The sequence below is a fragment of the Numenius arquata genome, chromosome 6, assembly GCF_964106895.1.
Source record: "Numenius arquata chromosome 6, bNumArq3.hap1.1, whole genome shotgun sequence".
NCBI classification, from domain to species: Eukaryota; Metazoa; Chordata; class Aves; order Charadriiformes; family Scolopacidae; genus Numenius; species Numenius arquata.
This window is the reverse complement of record NC_133581.1, coordinates 58,935,261-58,953,691: the sequence shown is the minus strand read 5'-3', so window position 1 is coordinate 58,953,691 and position 18,431 is coordinate 58,935,261. Positions and strand designations below refer to the sequence as shown.

Genomic DNA, 18,431 nt, shown 5'->3' with positions numbered 1-18,431 from the left:
TCAAGACCTGCTAGGTCTGGCACTGCTCGTTCCTCCCGTGCTGCTGTGCCTGGTTCAGCTGTGGCAGTGGTGGATCTGGCTCCCTCCAGGGGCAGGGGCAGCAGAGGTGGGAGCTGGCCATGCCGTGCCATGTGGCCATCCTCCCCAGACCTTGGGGGAGCTTTTCCCCCCTCTCCCTTCACCAACACGTCACTACCGGATGGTTAATCCTGCTGCTCTCTTCTGCCTTGCCTCACCCCTGGATGGGATCCGTGGCTTTTCCTTGTGTTGGGTTGGCCATAACTCAGTGGGTTTCCTAGGTGTGCTTCGAGCAGTGGGTTCGTGTTAATCCTGAGGTGAGGCTGCTCCTAGCAGGTCTGGGCTGCCAGCTGAAAGGCTTTGTGTTGGTTTGGCTGGTTGGTTTAACCTCAGAGCCAGCTGAGATGCAGGAGCAGTGGTGACTCTTCACTGCTTTGTGTTAAGGAGAATAAAGTAAATACAAAGAAAAGATGTCTTAAAATAAAAATGAAGGTTGCAATCGTGTCATGGCAACAGCTTGCAGAAATCATTCTGGCTCTTGGCCAGAGGAAGCACAGCTGGAATTTCTCTGTTGATGCTGTCAGGACCTGGAGCGCTTCCCAGCTGCACATAGTGCCCATCTGCAGAGCTCCTCACCCTTTAGTAGTCGCTCCCAGCCGTACTTGAGACACAGATGCTTTGTAGCAGAGTGAGGTGCGTGCAGCAGTGCTGTGTCAGGACAGGAGGGAGAAGACAGTATCTGCTGGAAGAAATCCCAGGAAATGGCTGAGAGGCAGTATCTGAGGGCTCTGGGGGGAAATGAACTTGAGCACTTTGAAGAAAAGTTAATCTTTGTGGGGAAGTCACTGTGAGACAGGCAGAACTATGTTTCCAACCATCACTAGCCCCAGGGCAAGGATACAGAGCAAGTTTTCAGTTAAAGGCGGCTCCCTTTTTTGCTGTTCCTTCAGGACAGGAAGAGCCTGATGTTGAGGGCTGAGATGGTCCTATTTTAGAGACACATTCCTCCTATACTCAGATGTCCTCCACTCTGGGGCAGGAGAGGGCTGCCCGCTCCTTGCAGCTGAAGTCTCCCAGTCCCATGCCATGGAGGGGATGATGGGGTGCTCTGTGAGATGGGGCTCTGCTTCCTTGCCACCAGGCCTGGGGGTGGCCACAGGCTTCCAGCAAGCAAGGAGCCCTCCACTGTGTTTGGAAGAGGAGCTGAGGGGTGCTGTAGAACAGGCAGTGAACATCCCCATGTAGGATGATCACCGTCCTCCCCACAGTACCAGACTCCACTCCTGCAGTCCTACAGCGTGGTGGTGTGCATCTTGGCCTGTGGCTCTCTCCATCAGCTCGGTCAGGTGAGGTCCTCCCCATTCTTATGCCAGGCAGTGAGGGATGGAGGAGCTGGGGCTGGAGGGAGGTGTTGGCTGTGATGGGGTAGGTTCCCATGGTACAAGGCAGGAGGGTTTGGGAATGGGGATGTCCTCTTTGCAACCCTGTTCTGGGGCATCAGCCTTCAGCATCATGGGGGGGACCTTCTGGCTCTGTGTGACAAGTAGGCAGCTGTGTCATGGGTGGGGTGTGGGTGTTACTGCCCCAAACCATCCCTGCTCCCTCTAGCTTTCCCAGCTCCTTGACTTCTCCTCTTCTGTACCACGTTTTGTGTAACTCCCAACAGAACTGAACTAGTCCGTGTGCCTCTTATACCCAGCTGTACTGTTCAATAAAGAACAACAGTGAGTCTCGGCCCCTTTTGCTGCCTTATGTTTATTTTAATATAAAAGGCCCAAGTAAGCCAAAAAAAAAAAAAAATGGGGAATGACAGAGAGGTATGGTTTCTTGTTGGCTCAGGCTTTGGAGTTACTGGTCACTGGGAGTGCTTCTGTAGTTCAGCTCAACTGGCATGAGAAGGCATCCAGCACCAAACATCTGTTGGGAGCTTTTGTGCACTGTAATTGAATGGGTGAGCAGCAGAGGGGCTAGCTAAGGTGTCCTGCTGCTGATTGCTCATTACCCTTCAAATTTAATGATCTCTAATGGAATTAGAGTTTTAACCAATCAGCCTAAAAATCCCTTTTCTGTTGTTCAGCTGCTGCTTTTGATCGTTGAGATAGCATCAGCTCACCTGCTGCTGGTCACCTGCTGCTGGCTGCCTGCAGCAGCAGGGTATGGCTTCCCAGCGAGGTTCTGCCTGGCTACATGCAGCATCCACCCTTCCAGCTGGATCACGGAACCGCCTCAGCAGCCCTGCCCCAGGGAGCAGCTGGTGGGGAATGCAGGAGGTCCTGTCTCCCCTTCCCCCGAGCATGTTCTAGCTTTGCTGTGGTGGGTTTCCAGCCCTGGGAGAGTTGGGCGCTTGGCACTGAAGAAGGATGATTCCTAGAGTGGGCAAACCAGCTTGGGATTTGTAATAGCATCTCCTGAGGGCTGAAAATCCCAGCCCTGCCACAGGCCATTATGGTGAGTATCCTAGGAAAGCTGCGCTTGCTTAGGATGGGGCTTGTTCTGCAGGGCAAGATGTGGTGGGCTATGAAGGGTGAGGAGAGCAGCAGAAATGTGTGGTTCATTATTGCCAAAATACATTTTCCAGCTCTTTCTGTCCTGGGAGCACAGCTGCCAACCTCAGGGCTGGTGGTGAGACCCCAACCCCAGCACTGCGGGGATGGGCCAGTGCAACACCCCGAGCTTTAACTCCTCATGCCAGCGCAGAGGTTTGCCACGGCTCCCCAAAACCACCCCTTTGCCTTGGCTTCTGCCCAGCAGGGATGCTCCCAGCACTGCCTGCTGCCGGCTGGCGCAGTGGGAGATACCATGCAATTGCTCGACCCCAGCTGTGAGGGACTTTTGTATGAGCAGGCTGTAATCAGGAGAGCGGGTTTCTGAGGGCTGGAGTGGTGGAGATGCAGTGTGATGGGGCTTACACAACCTGTGTAAGCTGTGATGAGCTTCCCTAGTGCGAGGGCTGGGAGAGCTGCGAGCCAGGGGGCAATTACAGCCCTCGCTCACAGCCAGGGCTCCTGCCTCAGCTCCCCGGCGCCAGCAAGGCCCTGTCTACCACTAATTATGAACTGTGGGAGGCCTCTGTGGGGACATGTGATGAGGGGAGTGGGTTTTTAGATTTTTTCCCAGTTTTTCACACTCAGCAAAGTTCTCCCTGTGCCCTCTGCCCCATACTATATGCCAGGCTGGCTGGGCAGGGCTCACCGTGGAAGCTGTGCAGGGGTGGGCAGGAGAGAGCTGCTGAAACCAGAGGCAAATCATTCAAGTTGGAATTTAGGCATAAAGATTGTGTTTTGGGAAGGGAGGAGGGGAACAAAAGAGCACTGTCTGCTCAGAACCTAGCGAAAGGGTCCCCTTGCTTCTAGGACTTCCCCAGGACTTGCTGGTGGGCAGTTCAGCTTTGAGAACATCTGCTCCATCCCCAGATGGGATGGCTGTCCCCACTCCTTGCTGAGGTCCCAGAGGAGCTCCAGGCTACCCTCTGGCTCCCTCCAGGCAGCGTGTGCCTCTTTGGTGGTGTCCTGAGCCAGCCCTGCCTGTGAGATGAGTGCTGGCAGAGGACAGGCAGGGGAAGCACGTTCTTGTTCTTCAGCTGCACTCCATCCCCAACGTTGGGGATGGTGCCAAGGGCTGTGCACATCTTTCTGAGGGGCCACGGTGGGGTGCTTCCTTGCTCCTGTGCCTTTGCTGCTTCTGCCCACTCACTGGAGTTTGCTTTTGTGGGGACCGTGGTAGGTGGCAAGGTCCCTGGAGAAGGGGAGGTGTCCAAGTAGTCTCCTTACCATTGAAGCCTCTGCAGGACATCCCCAGGAAGGGTCAAAAGCAGCTCACAGATGGGGAACAGGGTTGGGGTGCTTTCACAGGCTCCAGCAGTGAGGGTCCCTCCTCTCCTGGTGCCAGGCAGTATGCATGGGGGGTGACGACACAAGGCAGCGGCTGGGTGAAGTCATTTTATTCAAGGCACGGTCATAGCAATAAATCACGAGAAGGTACAGACCTCTGGCACATTCCTACAGCGGGGCAGCCAAGGGCAATCGGACCAGCAGCCCGAGCTCCCGAGGATGTGGTGCCGCTTGCAGGCACTTGCTTCCACCCGGAGAGAGGCTACCAGCATCCTCCTGCTCCGACTGGGGCTGCCCCCAGAGCAGGCAGTGAGGGCAGCAGCTGAGCTGCAGGCAGCCCTGGGGGTGCCTGGGCAAGGAGCCGCAAGCCCCCCAGGGTGCTTTTTGGGGTTGGGAGCTGAGCTCAAGGCTCCTCGGAGGCAGCTGCTCAGTGGCTAGTGAGCCACAGCTATCACCCCAGCATGCAAGAGCGTGGGTGGGACAGAGGCCACAGTGCTGTCAGCCGAGCTGAGACCCACCAGCCCCACAGGGGGCCCACTTGAGTCCAACAGTGACCCACAGCTCGCTGCTGGGCTGCCTTTTAAATCTCCACCGCAGGACCGGCACACCGTGCCCCCCCCGCCTCCCCACAGTGGTACCAGTAACGCTGCACGGTGCCATGGCCGAGCACCTGCCTTCGCACAGCTGCGTTCCCTACACCGGCAGCCCCAGTGCCAGCAGAGCTGCATCGTCGTCCCTTCCCTCCCTGCACGGCTCTGGGATGGTGGCTAGAATTGCTCTGAAGCCAGCAGGAAGATCAGGAGCAGGAAAATCAGCCCCGAGGCCAAAGTGGGGCTGAGCAAGGAGCCAGCATGGCCAGGCAGGCTAGCCTGGTGGGAGATGGTCTGAGCGGGGTGAGGGTCTGCCCTCCTCTCTAGAGGCCTCCACAGCTGTTGCAGATGAGCTGGAAAACCCCAGGGGTGCTGGCCGGACAGAAGCTGGTGCATTTACACTGACCACATCAGGACTCACACTCAAGAGGTGGTGCGGCTGCTGGAGGAGCATCCCGTGGCTGCGGCTTGTGGGCAAGGGCAGGATGCAGTGGACCAGGACCCAGAGGCTGGGGCTCTGCCAGCTCCCCCTGCCCCATTTCTGCGGCAACAAGGACAGAGCCATGCAGGGGTCCCATGGCCAGCCCCAGGGAGAACGCAAGCACGAGGGGGATACTGCTGAGGGGAGCGGGATGACAAGGAGCTCCCCCACAGCCATTGTGACACACTCATCCCTTGACCTCCCACTCATCCCCAAGGACCCAAGGGCACAGGAATGGTGTGGCGGTCACGGAGGGATGGGGTGGGAGGGTTGGGAAGAGCTGGGCTTGCGTTTTGATGCCTGCCTCAGGGCAGAGCCACTGGTGCTCGGGCAGACATGGGAGCAGCCCCAGGCGCTCACCTCCTCCACCAAAGCACACATCTCAGCAGTCCCTGCTTTAATGGCAAAGCCTTGGGGGTGGCAGTGGAGGTGGGTGGGAGCCTGCATGGCTGGCACAGAGGGAGAGCCACCATGAGCAGTGGGTGGGCACGGTAGGAAGCAAGGGTTAGGGCTGTCGCCTGCCACTGAAGACCCATGGGACAGCATGGTGGCGGACACATTCATCTGAGCTGTCTGGGCTGCTTCCCCTCATGGAGGGGCCAGAGCCTCCCTCCGGCCTCCAAAGCATGGCCTCTCAGAGAGACCCTCTCCCCACACCACTGCACCTCCTCTTCCCCATAATAGGCTGGAAGAGGCAGGTGGGGACAAGGGAGCACAGGGGACACTGAGCCGGTCCAGGCAGCAGGAGGGACCGGCAGAGCCTCCCTCCATCTCCCATGCAGTGGGGTATCACCCTCACACCAGTCCTGTTGTCCCCCCACCCCATCAACGAGGTGGTCCCCACCAGTGCTAGGAAGGCTCCTTCCTGCCCCCCCGGCATGTCTACCGCTCTCAGCACAGCCAGTCCTTGCCCCGGCGGCAGGGATGCTCACTGGTAGCGGGCCTGGCTCTCCATCACAGGGCCACTCCTGTACTCGCCCTCCACTGTCTCCAGCTCCGTCTCAAAGCTCTGCAGCCCCCCATCCTCCCCGTCCTCTGCTGGCTCCAGGTGGTTTCCCATAGTGCCGTAGGACTGGTGTGCTGGGGAGGCTGCCGGGGTCAGGCTCAGCTCAGGCTCCTGCAGGACGGTGGCCACAAAGAGCTGCCCCGGGGGGCAGAAGGAGGTCAGGGTCCAGGGAAGCAAGGCAAGGGGGGACACAGCAGGGCTTGGGAGGGGTACTCACATTGGAGTTGGGGGTGGAGGAGACGCTGCTCCGCTCCACATCATTGAAGGCTCCATCAGACTGGTCAGACATCTGGGGAGAGGGAGGCCAGGAGGAAACGATGGAGTGGGGGTCCACAGTGGAAGGCGGGGGGGCAGCCAGGCACCCCCTCAGACTCCCCGCAGCAAACACACCCCAGAGAGGCAGGGAGGGAATGCAGCAGGGTGAGGGAACAGGACGGGTGGCTGCCCATGCTCACCTGGTAGCTGGAGGGTCTCCGTGGTTGCAGCTTCTTCAGGCAGAGGCCAAAGAAGGAGAAGACGATACAGGAGAGGAGGACCACAAAAGTGAAGAGCGTGACAGGGCGGGTGGGACCTAGAGCAGAGAGACACTGGGGCAGCACATGAGCCTCCAAGGACCTACTGTACATCCAGCTGAGACCCAGGCTGGTGCCTACTTTGGGTCTTACAAGCTCTCAATCCCCTTCCCAAACCGCTAGCTGACACCCCCCTCATCTGCCAGATCTCCATCACACTTTCCCCCATTCCATCCCCCCTCCCACCCTCCATGCCGTGCCTAACTCAGGGACGACACTGGTGGCTTGTCCCGCCAGGTGTTAGATGTGACCTTTACTAGCGGTGGAGGGCAACCCCAAGCTCTCCCTACCAAGGCGCAGGACGGAGAAGAAGAGAAGCCAGAACATGCAGAGGATGGGGGCCACTACGACCTGGCTGATGGCAGCAACGTGGAGGCGCTGGTTCAGCTTGGTGGGGATGTACACGTAGTAGATGTTGTACCGGTCAACCATGTGCTTGAGAAGCATATAGAGCAAACCTGGCGGGAGGAGAGCAGCCATTTGGGAGGAGATCAACAGGGACAGCCAGGGCACAGGGACAGTGGCCCAGGGGACAATACCCTCCTGTACCGCATGGGAAGCTCTTACTACCACACCGCTGCCGGCAGCTGGGACTGGCCACTCTCAGCACGGCCCAGGGCAGTGGGACTGGGGCATGGTATGGTACTCACCAAAAGGGACAATGATGGGGCAGGTGATGCTGTACGTCATGACGACGGAGAAGATGCAAGAGGTCCAGGCGTACTCCAGTCCAAACTGGAACTGGTAGGCTTGGCTCTAGGGCACAACCAAAAGTGCCATTACTGCCTCTGCAAAGGCTGCCCTTGCCTTTGCACCCTTGCCCACACAACTGCCTCCCCCTGTTATTCCCATAGGCCTAGGACCAGCAGTGCCCCTTGTATGGTGGCCTCCCCATAGACAGCCTGAGTTTCCAGCGAGCATGTCCCTGCCCTGCCAGGGGACATGTGGGCTCAGAGGTGACCAGAGCCACGTACCCGCTTGACATGGAGCCGCTCAGGCTCAGACTTGGCAAAGCAGAGGCGGGCGGTGTAGACAAGGAGTCCTGGGATGCGCAGCAGCTCCATGGCTGTCCCGATCAGGCTGGAGGTCACCACGTAGTTGACAAAGAAAGCGCCGTTGTCTGGGAGGAAAACGCACCTGCCCCAGGGACACAGGGGGTGAGTGGATACTCAGGCAGGTGGCCGGGAGAGCGACTGAGGGCTGGTGTCGGGCACTCCTGCTTGCCCAGGAGCTCCCTGCTACTCACTGGAACTTGATATTGGCCTCATCCAGAAAGTGGGTGTCAAAGAGCCAGCGGAAAAAAAGGTCCAGGCTGCAGGGGGAAGAAGAGGAGCATCTCAGAAAGAAAGGCAGCTGCGGAGCAACCAGTGGTGCACTCAGTGGGCACATACTTTCCCCTGCCCCGGGTGGGTGAGACCCTCCACCCTACACCACCAGAGCAGCCCCTTCTGCCACACAGGACCACTGTAGCATGGGTGCTTGCCTCCTGGGCGGTCAGGATTGCTGTAGCTGGGGCTACACAGATACCTGACCTGGTCCTTTCAGGGTCTGCTGAGGGCTGACCCCCCCCTAGCAGGGCACAACCAGCACTGTGGCAGCCTGACAAGCTGCTCCACTCCCCTCATTCTCTGCAGGGAAGCCTTCTAGGAGCAGCTTGGCATGGCAAAACAGCAAGTGTTCTCCTCCCCAGAGACAGCTGTGTTTCAGTGATGGTGGGCCTGTAGCCCTATGGGGCTGGCTTGCGGGAGGCGAGGGGCCTGGTTGCGATCCTGGCTGCTGTGGAGCAGGGAGAGCAGCACGGCAGGGTGGTCCATACCTGCTCAGCCCCAGTGAGGGCAGGATGATGACCATGAACACCAGGAAGAAGAAGCACTTGTGCATGGTAAGCTGATTTTCACTCGACCTGTGGAGAGGGGAAGCAAGAGAAGAACATTGCACTTTTCTGAGGCAGAGCAGACAGCACGGGGAGAGGCTGGGCTGGGTCTCACTCTATAGCAGGAGCTATTTCCAGCCCCAGGAAGCCACCTGCATTCGATCTGTGCATCTACTAGGGTCTTGCAAAGAATCTCCAAGGCCAGGGGGAGTCACCATGAGTAAATCTGCTGTAGTGAAAGCTCTTGTCCTCCCAGCCTCTCACCTCCTTCATCCCTGCCCTCTCCTACCATCTCTGCTGGTGTAGACACCACACAAGAGGCAGCTGGTTGCCTACAATGGGTTTAGGAGTCCCCATTTTCCCCGGGAAAAGGAAAGGAGGTGGTGACAAAGCTCCTGCAGGGACTCAGCAGACCAGGCACAGGGTTGGGGCCAGTGGAAGGTCAAGACAGAGAGAACAAATTGTAGGAGCTGGGCAGAGCTTCCTCTGCTAGGAGACTTTGAGCATCCTGAACCTATACCTCTGCCTTGGAGGCCTGGGGGTATATCTGGGATGTGCCATGCGAGTCAGGGTCATGGCCCTGCTGCTGCCAGTCCACCATCACACCATTCCTTTCACAAAATTCTTCAGACTCATCTGAAAACCAGCTCCACCTGCCTTTGTCAGCAGCCTGGAAGCGTTCAGGGCTATGGCAAGGAAATGGCTTCTTCAGGACTTGGAGCTCTTTTCATGGAGGGCAACACCCATGGGGTTCTGTTGCTCCAGTGCCTGCCTCCCCGTAGGTTGGGTCCCACAAGTCCTACTGAGGTTCCTCCCACCTACCGCAGCCCTGGGGGAGTGCAAGGACCAGTCCCATTACCTCGTCCAGTGCGACTCGAAGAATGCTGAGTAATAGACGAGGAAGGGCAAGAAGACGGAGAAGGCCCAGAGCAGCAGCGTGGGGAAGAACTGGGTGATGATGGGGTTCTGCAGGAGGAGAGATGCCAAACACCCCCTCAGGAGCCCGCCAGAGCTCAGCCATGCTGGAGGTATCTCCCTGGGCCTCCTGATGCAGGATGGTGTGTGCAACAGGCAGGCTGGGGCATCCCCTCCCTGAGCAGGGACATTTGTTTCAGGAGGTAAGAACTTGAGGCTAGTCAAAGGCATCATGGTCACATTCAGAGCCCCAGTGCCCACCCAACAGCTCACAGGTTGGAGCAGGAAGGAGATGTGCTGTTGGCAGCCCCTAACATCTCCTGGAGCAATTCCCACCTCTCTCCTCTTTCATGGACACCAATCTGCCCTCTGCCATGGACACCAGAACCAAAGCTCAGGTTTGCACAGGTGCCCCAGGGTTCTGCCACCAGAAACACATCAAGAAGGGATGGGTGGCAAGCAAGGGCATGACCACTCTTTGCTTCTCATCAATGCTCCTCCCAGGTGTGCTGGTTTTGGCTGGGATAGAGTTAATTTTCTTTATAGTAGCTAGCATGATGCTGTATTTTGGATTTGTACTGAAAACAAAGTTGATAATACAGGGATGTTTTCCTTCCTGTTGAGCAGTGCTTACATAGAGTCAAGGCCTTTTCTGCTTCTCAGCCCACCCTACCAGTGAGTAGGCTGGGGGTGAACAAGAAGTTGGGAGGGAACACAGTTGGGACAGCTGACCCCAACTGACCAAAGGGATATTCCATACCATATAACATCATGCTCAGTGTATAAAGCTGGGGGAAGAACTAAGGGGGGGACACTCAGAGTTATGGTGTTTTGTTCTCCCAAGTAACCATTACATGTGATGGAGCCCTGCTTTCCTGGAGATGACTGAACACCTGCCTGCCCATGGGAAGTAGTGAATGAATGTTTGGCTTTGCTTGCATGAGCAGCTTTTGCTTTACTTATTAAACTGTCTTATCTCAAGCCACAAATTTTCCTTATTTTTCTGATTCTTCTCCCCATCCCACTGGGGGAACAGGGAGAAGCGAGCGAGCGGCTGCGTAGTCCTAGTGGCCGGCTGGGGTTAAACCATGACATTAGTGATGGCTCGTCTTCTTGGGCCAGTGTAGAGCCGATGCCCTCCCCCTGTAATGGACAAGCCTGGAAATGCAGACCCTTTGGGAAAGCTGGCATGGGGCCCAGGGACTACCTTGAGGCTCTCCACAGGCTGTGTGACGTTGAACATGTCCATAGTGTTGACGATGATGGCTGGTGTAGTGAGGAAGAAGAGGAGGATGAAGAGGCAGATATTAAGGAGGATAAATCTCACCCACCAAGATGTGCCACGGACCGATAAATTCTCCCTGTGAGAGGAAAGCACAAGTTGTACACGTTGCAGAGGAAAAGCCATGTGTCCTGGGTCTCCTAGCCTGGCTCCCCAAAACTCTGCCTCCCACTGCCCACACCAACCATCCTGGCAGACCCTTCTCCATGTTCAACCAACCCCCCCCAGCCCCAGGCTGCTGCACTGACACCTGCAGAGCCCCCTGGACCAGAGTATGGCTGCAGTGGGAGTTCTGGGCCACCAGGAGGCTTCGGAGTCAGGCTGCAGATATCAGAGCCTGGCAATCACCACAAACCTCACCTGGCCAAGCCCTGCCACCCACGGGGTGATCACTCCAGTCACCCCTGGTGATTTCTGCTATGGCCATAGGAGGGACTGTCAGCCCCTGCCACCCTGAGAAGGCGCCCTACAGGTATGGGCACAAGCTCCCCACAGCTGTATGGGTTCCCTATAACTATGGGTATGGGCACCCTATAGCTATGGGTATGGGTTCCTGCCAACTGCTTGCCCTCCCTCCCTCTCATGCCATGAGTGTTCACCAGATGATATCGCTGGGTGCAGGAGCATAGTGAACACCCCAGTGATGTGACTTGACCACGGTGGTGACAGAGGACTGCTGGGGGTGCTTGCGGCAGCGGATGTGGCTGTAGTCCTTCAAAATCCTGCAGGAGGAGGGAGCCAGGGGTCGGGTTTGCACCGAGGGCTCAGGACCCCCCCACTCTTCTCATGAGACCCTTCCCGCAGCCCCAAAAAAGCAGCCATCTCTGCAGGTGGCAGAGGCACAGCAGAGACAGACCACGTTGCCCAGCTTTGGCCAGAGGAGCTGGCCAGATGCCCCAGAGGCAGTGGCCACCAGGCTGGGGGACATGCCTGTGCCAGCACGTCCAAGGGGCACTTACACAGCTGTCATCCGCTCATCCTGGAAGGTGACGAAGGCCATGTCGAGCCGCTTGAGCGTGATGCGGTTGCGCTCGGCATTGAACTCGTCCGTGAGCTTCTCCTCCAGCTCCCCATAGTACTGCTCGGCATCCACCTGCAGGAGCAGCCAGGGCTCTGCCATGCTGGCCAGGCTGTGGCATGGGCAAGCTGCCATGCTCTGCCCTGCCCACAGAGGGGACATGGGGACACGCTGCCTGCAGCCCTGCCCGCACCCGCCTACCTGCTCAAAGCCACAGAAGCGGCAGCAGAAGATGCGGGCGCAGGGGTGGGTTTTGATCATGATCTTCCCCTCTTTCTGTGCCTTGGTGGTGAAGTAAAGCCGCCCCTTCATTGCCTTGCGCCTGCCAGGAAGCCGATAGAGAGGAGGGTCATTCGGGGAGCATCAGATAGACAGAGAGACAGACTGCGTCCCTTGACATGCTGGGCAGGAGTGGTACACCCACCCCCAGAGGCAATGGGGACCTGCATGCACTCACCTCTCCGCATCCAGCTTCATCAGCTTGCGCACGTCGAAGCAGAACTGGACGTTGGTGACGGTGCAGCTGGGATAAGCCTCACTGCAGGCACAGGGACATAGTGGCACCAGGAGCCGGGGGACAGGGACAGCCCCTGCCACCTGCCTGCCAGCCACCCTGGTGAGGCTGCAGCATGCTGCTACTCACTGGAAATGCTTGATGATAAGGGAAGGGTCTGTGATCTCCTTGGGGATATGGGTAACCATCAGTGTCCGGGCGACCTGGGGGAGGAGAAGGGGCAGAGGAGGTAGGTGGGTGGGTGTCCATAGGCCGTTGTGCTGCCACCCTGCTCGCCCAGCCACCAGGAAGGCAGAGATGAGCCAGGACACCATTTGCCACCCCGGAGGCGGGTCAGCACAGACCTCCTCAAAGCCGGCTCCCAAAGCCTGGGGCACAGCCAGACGCTGCCACCTCCCAGACAGACAGATGCAGCAGAGCTTCAGTCTCAAGAGACAAGGCAGCAGGACAGAGATCTTTGCCTCTGGGCTGCCAAGCTTTCTCCAGAAGCTGGAGAAAACCAGCCTTATCTTTCCCTGCCTGCCCAGCCCCAGGCTGTTTCTAAAGCTCTCCCTACCTACTGGGACCATCCCTTCTGCAAAGCACAAAGTTTTCCATTGGTGCTGAACAAGGCAGGGCTGGAGGAAGGGTTGTTGCTCACCTTCTCGTTCTCTCTGTATTCAAGGTGGATGGAGTGGTGAGCCATGCAGAGGATGGTGACTATGAAATAGATGAGGGCAAAGATGCTGTGCAGCCACAGGAGACGGTCCCTGGAGGAGGAGAAGAGGGGATCAGCAAGATCTGTGGTGGGTACATGGCACACGGACCATCCTGGGCACTCCCACCAGTGCCCACCGCAGCAGCAGCACTCACAGCCCCCCCGAACCCAGGAGCCACGTACTGTGTTGGGATGTTGGCGATGGTCGTCCGGCCAAAGTGGGTGGGATTGTGTCCTGCAAGGGAAAAGAAGCAGGATGTTACAGGAACCCAGTGCAGTGTGTGTGTCCGTGCTTGCAGGATTAGTATCTCTGGTCTTTGCTCCCTCCTTTTCCATCTCCCAGATCCCCATCAAGCCCCCACTGCCCTGAAGCTCCCTGCCTCTTGCATTTCTCTGTTCCACAGCTGATGGTGGGTTCCTGCTCACATGGGGGCTCCTGATGGAGGGGTTTTTCTGCCCCTGGTCCCCAGAGCAGGGTACTCAGCCTGAGCATAGGGAAGCCATACTCCTGATCCATCCTACAACTGGGGAAGCACTTACCCAGGAGGTCCCCCGAGAAGTTGACAGGCAGGATGACGGCCACAGAGAGCACACAAACCAGCATCAGCAGGACCAGGAGGTGCCGCTGGAAGGAGAGGTAGGTGGTGGCGTCGATGCCACACTTGCTCTGAATCTCCTCGTCCCTGGGGGAGATGCAGGTGGAGGTGAGTGCTGGTGGTGCCTCCCCATCACCTCCCACCCCCGGGACACTGGCTGCTTCGGCCTCACGCAACCCACGCCAACTCATGGCATCCTGCCTGTGGCATGTGGGATTTGGGCACAGAGGGAATGAGGGACACAAGCAGACCTCAGGCTGCCATCCCATTACAGGACCAGCTTCTACCAGAAGAGGTTGAAGCCTATTCCTTTGGGACAGGAGCCAGGGGCCAGGAGGAAACACAGAGGTGAGCTCTCTGCTCTCTCTCCCAGGGGGATATTTCAGGAGGGCTCTCCTCAGCCACTGGTCCGAGCAGCTCCGGGTGATGTGTGACCATCTAAGGGCATGGGTTCCCCAGGGGCAGGCAGTGGTGAGGCACAGCTGCAATGCTGAGGACACACACTTACTTCATCTGGTAGATAGAAATGAGCCAGGAGCAGAATCCCTGAAAGATAAGAGAGTTGGAATGAGCCAGGGGTGACCACCCCCACCTCCTTGGTGAGGAGCTGGGACACGGCATGCACTGGGGATGTGTGTGGAGATGCTGCGGTGCCTGGGGCTGGGGGGCTGAGCCAATGGAGGCAGTGCCCAGGGCAGCCTGGTGATGCTCAGCCCAGAGGCTTGTCTGCAGTGGTGGCCAAAGGCAACTGCCCCAAGAGGAGCAGGAAACATGAGGCATCTCTGTAACACAGGCTCCTGGCTTCCAGCAGCTCCCTCCTCTGTGCCTTCTGACAGTCCCTAACATGCAATGTGCTTTTTTGACCACTACTGAGCGCTGAGCTGACTCTGCCATAGAGTGACATACAACACCACCGAGATCTTGTGTGATAGCTTTTTCCCTGTCACTGAATATGCAACATCAGAGCTTTTATCTCCTATGTTTTGGAGGTGCAGGCATCCCTGCACACCTGACAGCTCCATGGGGGCCAGACACCCCCTTAGCACAGCCGAGCTGACTCCCCTCCTACACCCCACTCCGGGAGGTTGTCCATACAGTCCACAAGCTCCCTGGGCTGTAATTTCTTGGGTTTTCCAGAAACCCTCCTGAAAAACCAGCATTTATCAGCTGATTCCCACTTCTCTAGGATGCCCACGTGCAGGGGAGAGGTTGCACGTGAGTGAGAAGTCCCACGCCTGCTTCTGGGAATTTGTGGTAGTAACCTGCGAATTTGTCAGGCTGCTTTTATTGCAACCTCATCCTCCAACCCTGCTGTTGGAGGGATGCTCTGCTGCTTCCCCACAGAGAAGGGCTCCTGGGAAAGAATTTGCTTGAGCTCCTCCTCACTGGATACAGGCAACAAAACTTTATTTAGCTCTCCTGCCACATCCTCGCTTTCTCCAGCAAGCATTTTCTATCTTCACCACCTATCAGCCCTACAAACCCTCTGGCAGGTTTCTTGTTCCTGATGTGCGAAGAAAAATCCAGTACTTGCTTTTACACTCTCTACCAATTTCTCCTCAAACTCCCCTTCCCTCCCGTCCCAAACCTTAGCGTATTTTACATCTAACCTGGCAGAGTTTAGATTTTCCTCATTTGGGAACAGCTTGACTTTTAAAAGGATGTCTTTTTATATATAATAATCTCCCTTAATCTGCTCTTTAGCCCTGCTGGCATTCCCTGTGGCTCTTCTCACTTATTTTTTGATGAGCAATATACATTTGCCCAGAGCATCCAGTACCGAGCCTTTAAACAGGACTTTTGCCACCTGCAAGGATTTTGCTTCTTCACCTTTCCTGCTTAGTTTTTTTTCTTAAGAAGTTCTGTGATTTTTTTGTAGTCACACCAGTGACTGATCTTTCAGCTTTTGTTGCCAGAAAAGAGAAACAGACAGAAAAACGTGTTGGTCCATGCTTGTTTCTAGCAAAACCTGGTCTGTGCCTGGTGTGGTAGAGAGAAGCAAAAGATGGCTTTAAAGCCCCCACAGCCCACCATGCCAGCAGAGGTGGAAGTGTGATCCAGGGGACTCTGTCCTGCCAGGACCAAAAAGGTCCCTGCAGGCATGCGAGCAAGGCCCTGGCCATGCATCCAACTAGGTCCCTGCAGCCACTCAGCTGGGAGATGCTCGCCCTGGCAGGAGCATCTCCTCCATTCAAGTTAGATGCCTCAAATCAACCCAGGACAAAGAAACCCTCCAGTTTTCCCAGGAATACCCTGCTGCTAAAGGGTGTTAAGCAGGAAACCCCACATTGGAGCATTTAATTTCTCCCATTTAACTTCTGACCTGGGTTTCCCATGAAGAGCAGGGCAGGCTAGGCCAGGACGAGCCCAGCCCGGGCTCCTGCTGCCAGGGCCACCGGCACTCACCACATCCTTGTTGTCGACATCCAGGGGACTGCTCTCCGATGGGGACTTCTCCTTCTCGCTCTGCTCTCCGTAGAAAAGTGATGTCAAACTTTGCAGTGAAGGGAGGAGCGGAGGGGTGAGGCAGGAGAGAAGCAGCAGACAGGAGAGGATGAGCACCAGAGGAGAAGCTTCTCCTAGGACAGCAACCTGAGAAATGCCTCCCCCTCCCCACATCCTGCACTGGGGCTGGACCAGTGACTACTGCTGGGCTTGGGGCAGGGGCTACACTCACTGCCTCTGCACCCATGAGTCTCTGTGGCTTCTCTGTGGCCTTGGCCCACAGCAGAGTGGCCAGCAGAGAATTGGCCTTAGCTCCTCGACAAGAAAATCTGCTGAACCAGATTTTTATATGCCACTGGTTTCTGCCCTCAAATGGCATTACAGTAAAAGGAATGTAATCAGTGCTTGAATTTTAAGTCTTGACTGCCCTTTCGATCTCCCCAGTGAAGGGAAACATTGCCTGCCCATTGCCAGACTCAGCTCCAGAGCCTGAGCCCAAGAGGAGCCGGAGAGGGGAGAAAGCAGGAGAGGGGCTTTTACAACATTTCCTCCCATGGGCTGCTCTGCTGACATGAGGAACAGTGTTATTGCTGTGTGTCTCCCTCTGCCTCCCGCACTGGCCAGCCCTGCTCATCCTGAGAGAGCAGCAGGGGGAGAGGTGGTGTCTCAGTTCCCACCCAAAAGCTACTCTTGGGCATCTGTCCTCCTCAGGACGGTGCCCTGCCTGGCACTGAGAGCACTGTCACCAGATGGTGCCTGCAAGAGGGAATCAAAGCTGGCTTGGGCTTTCCCTCCCCCTGCAGCAGACGGTGACTGTGCCTCCATGACCAAGGGCAGCCAGGCCTTTCCTAATGGGAAGGGGGGACAAGAACACCTGCTGAGCTTCTCCATGGGCCACCCCGCAGCACTGGCCCTCCTGCCAGCCCTCCTGGAGAGGCTGGAGCCATCACCTGCAGTGTCCTTGCGTCCTGCTCACCTATCATTGTCCATCAGCAGCGCCAGGCGCCCGTAGTCCCAAGCCGCTTTCCGAAGGCAAGAGAAGACCAGGAGGAGAAGCTGGAAGAAGAATCAAGAGGAGAAGTGAAGGGTTTTGCTGCAAGGTCTCATTCCATGGGGTGTCCCCACATCACTCCTTTCTGTTTTCCCACTCATGAGCCCAAGCTCATGCAAAACTTTTCCCTCAAGCCAAACTATTCTTGCTCCATGATCTCATTGCTGCCGAAGTGCCACCTGCTGACCATCATGATGTGGGCAAAGCTCTTGGTCCCCTGCACTCACACCCACTCCCCTAAAGAGCCAGACACACCGGCACACACGCTGCACACACATGTGCCTGTCAGCGTACCTGTAACACAGACACTCGTGCTCACAGCCAGTCTCTGACACCCCAGCTGGGGGCTGCTGTGCCCGTGGACATAGCATCCTCCTGGCCTACTCACCAGCCAGAGGATGAAGTTGATGGCGAGCACGGTGGGTACACCACCGAACGGCAGCCCTTCCAGGACAGTGCTGCGGGAGCGGGTGGTGAAGCATTGCTCCTCCGTGCTGTTCACCAAGGCGTCCAAGAAGCTGAGCACATCCAGCGAGGTGGGGCCAGCACCATCAGGCACTGGCTCCACCGAGTACACACTCTCCATCGGTGCTATTGTGGGGCCTCACCCTGCAACACAGAGGTAGGGTTGCAGATGGAGAAGCCTTTGCTTGGAAAGGGGATGTGGTTCTTCCAGGTCCTCTAGAGAGGTCCGAGGAGCTCACTGAGGGCAGGGAGGGAAGAGGACTGGCTGGTGACCCTGGAGCTTCCCAGTCCCAGTTCTTCCCAGGGTGGGAGGTGTTGCTGAAGAAATCTCACAGCTACCTCATACCCTTTCCCCACCCCATTAAACCCCAGGCTATTTGGTTGTCTCTGTCATACCTGAGACAGGTCTCTCACCACCTCTGCCCCTCAGTCCTGGAAGCTGGGTTGAGTCATGGCCACCCTGGTGCGGTCAGCAGGCAGGAATGAGGAACCAAAGCATTCGCTTGAGTTTCTGAGAATAAGAGCAATGGTGATGTTAACAACAGGGCTGCTGGGGCTGTGCTTGCTTCACTCCCTCCAGCCAGATATCTACTGCATGTGGAACATCCCCCTGCCCTCCCTTCTCCTCCAGCATCATGGTCTCCGTGACTCAGGAGTCTTGGGACCTCCCTTCTGTCTTTCCACCAAAGCAGGATTGCTGCTTCCAAGATATCTTGAAGTCTTCAGAAGAATCAGCTTTTCAAAGCCCTAAATCCCAAGGTTCCCCCCATTTCTCCAGTAGCTGATACCACAGGCTACAGCCCTCATTGGCAGGAAGCACTTAAAGGTTATTAATGGCCAAGACCATGGCATGTTCCAAAACCTTTCTTATCACCACGCTTTAAGTAGGAGAGGATCCTCTCCAAAGGTGCAGTGCCTGGGACCCCTGGGAACAGCCAGCACAAATGAGCATGGCTGTCACTCACAGGGATGCCACAGACTTGCATGCCAGGACAGTGCTGCATGGTCATTGCACTCACTAGAACTACAGGAGGAGAAGGAACCAGCACAGCAAATGCTAACAGACACGAGGTGGGGA

The 18,431-nt window shown here is 56.8% G+C and overlaps 1 protein-coding gene across 1 annotated transcript; it reads right to left on the bottom strand.

The window, feature by feature from the left end:
• Nucleotides 1–5,847: 5,847 nt before the first annotated feature.
• On the bottom strand, nt 5,848–17,474 carry TMEM63C (transmembrane protein 63C). The gene is made up of 22 exons (XM_074149015.1): nt 17,277–17,474; nt 16,814–16,893; nt 15,799–15,886; nt 13,901–13,938; nt 13,337–13,479; nt 12,980–13,031; nt 12,740–12,848; nt 12,229–12,302; nt 12,043–12,123; nt 11,787–11,907; nt 11,527–11,660; nt 11,167–11,289; nt 10,493–10,646; nt 9,230–9,336; nt 8,314–8,400; nt 7,744–7,809; nt 7,472–7,634; nt 7,148–7,253; nt 6,788–6,955; nt 6,381–6,496; nt 6,143–6,214; nt 5,848–6,060 (listed from the first exon to the last, which is right to left on the bottom strand). Exons 1-22 carry the CDS (start codon nt 17,472–17,474, stop codon nt 5,848–5,850), a joined length of 2,493 nt encoding a protein of 830 aa, XP_074005116.1.
• Between the last annotated feature and the right edge of the window lie 957 nt (nt 17,475–18,431).

Coding starts and splice junctions, on each gene's coding strand:
- TMEM63C (XM_074149015.1), bottom strand. CDS start 17,474: ATGGAGAGTGTGTACTCGGTGGAGCCAGTGCCTGATGGTGCTGGCCCC. Junction 16,894..17,276: donor TCAACTTCATCCTCTGGCTG/GTGAGTAGGCCA, acceptor TTCTTCTTCCAG/CTTCTCCTCCTGGTCTTCTC. Junction 6,956..7,147: donor CCCCATCATTGTCCCTTTTG/GTGAGTACCATA, acceptor TCCTCCCGCCAG/GTTTGCTCTATATGCTTCTC.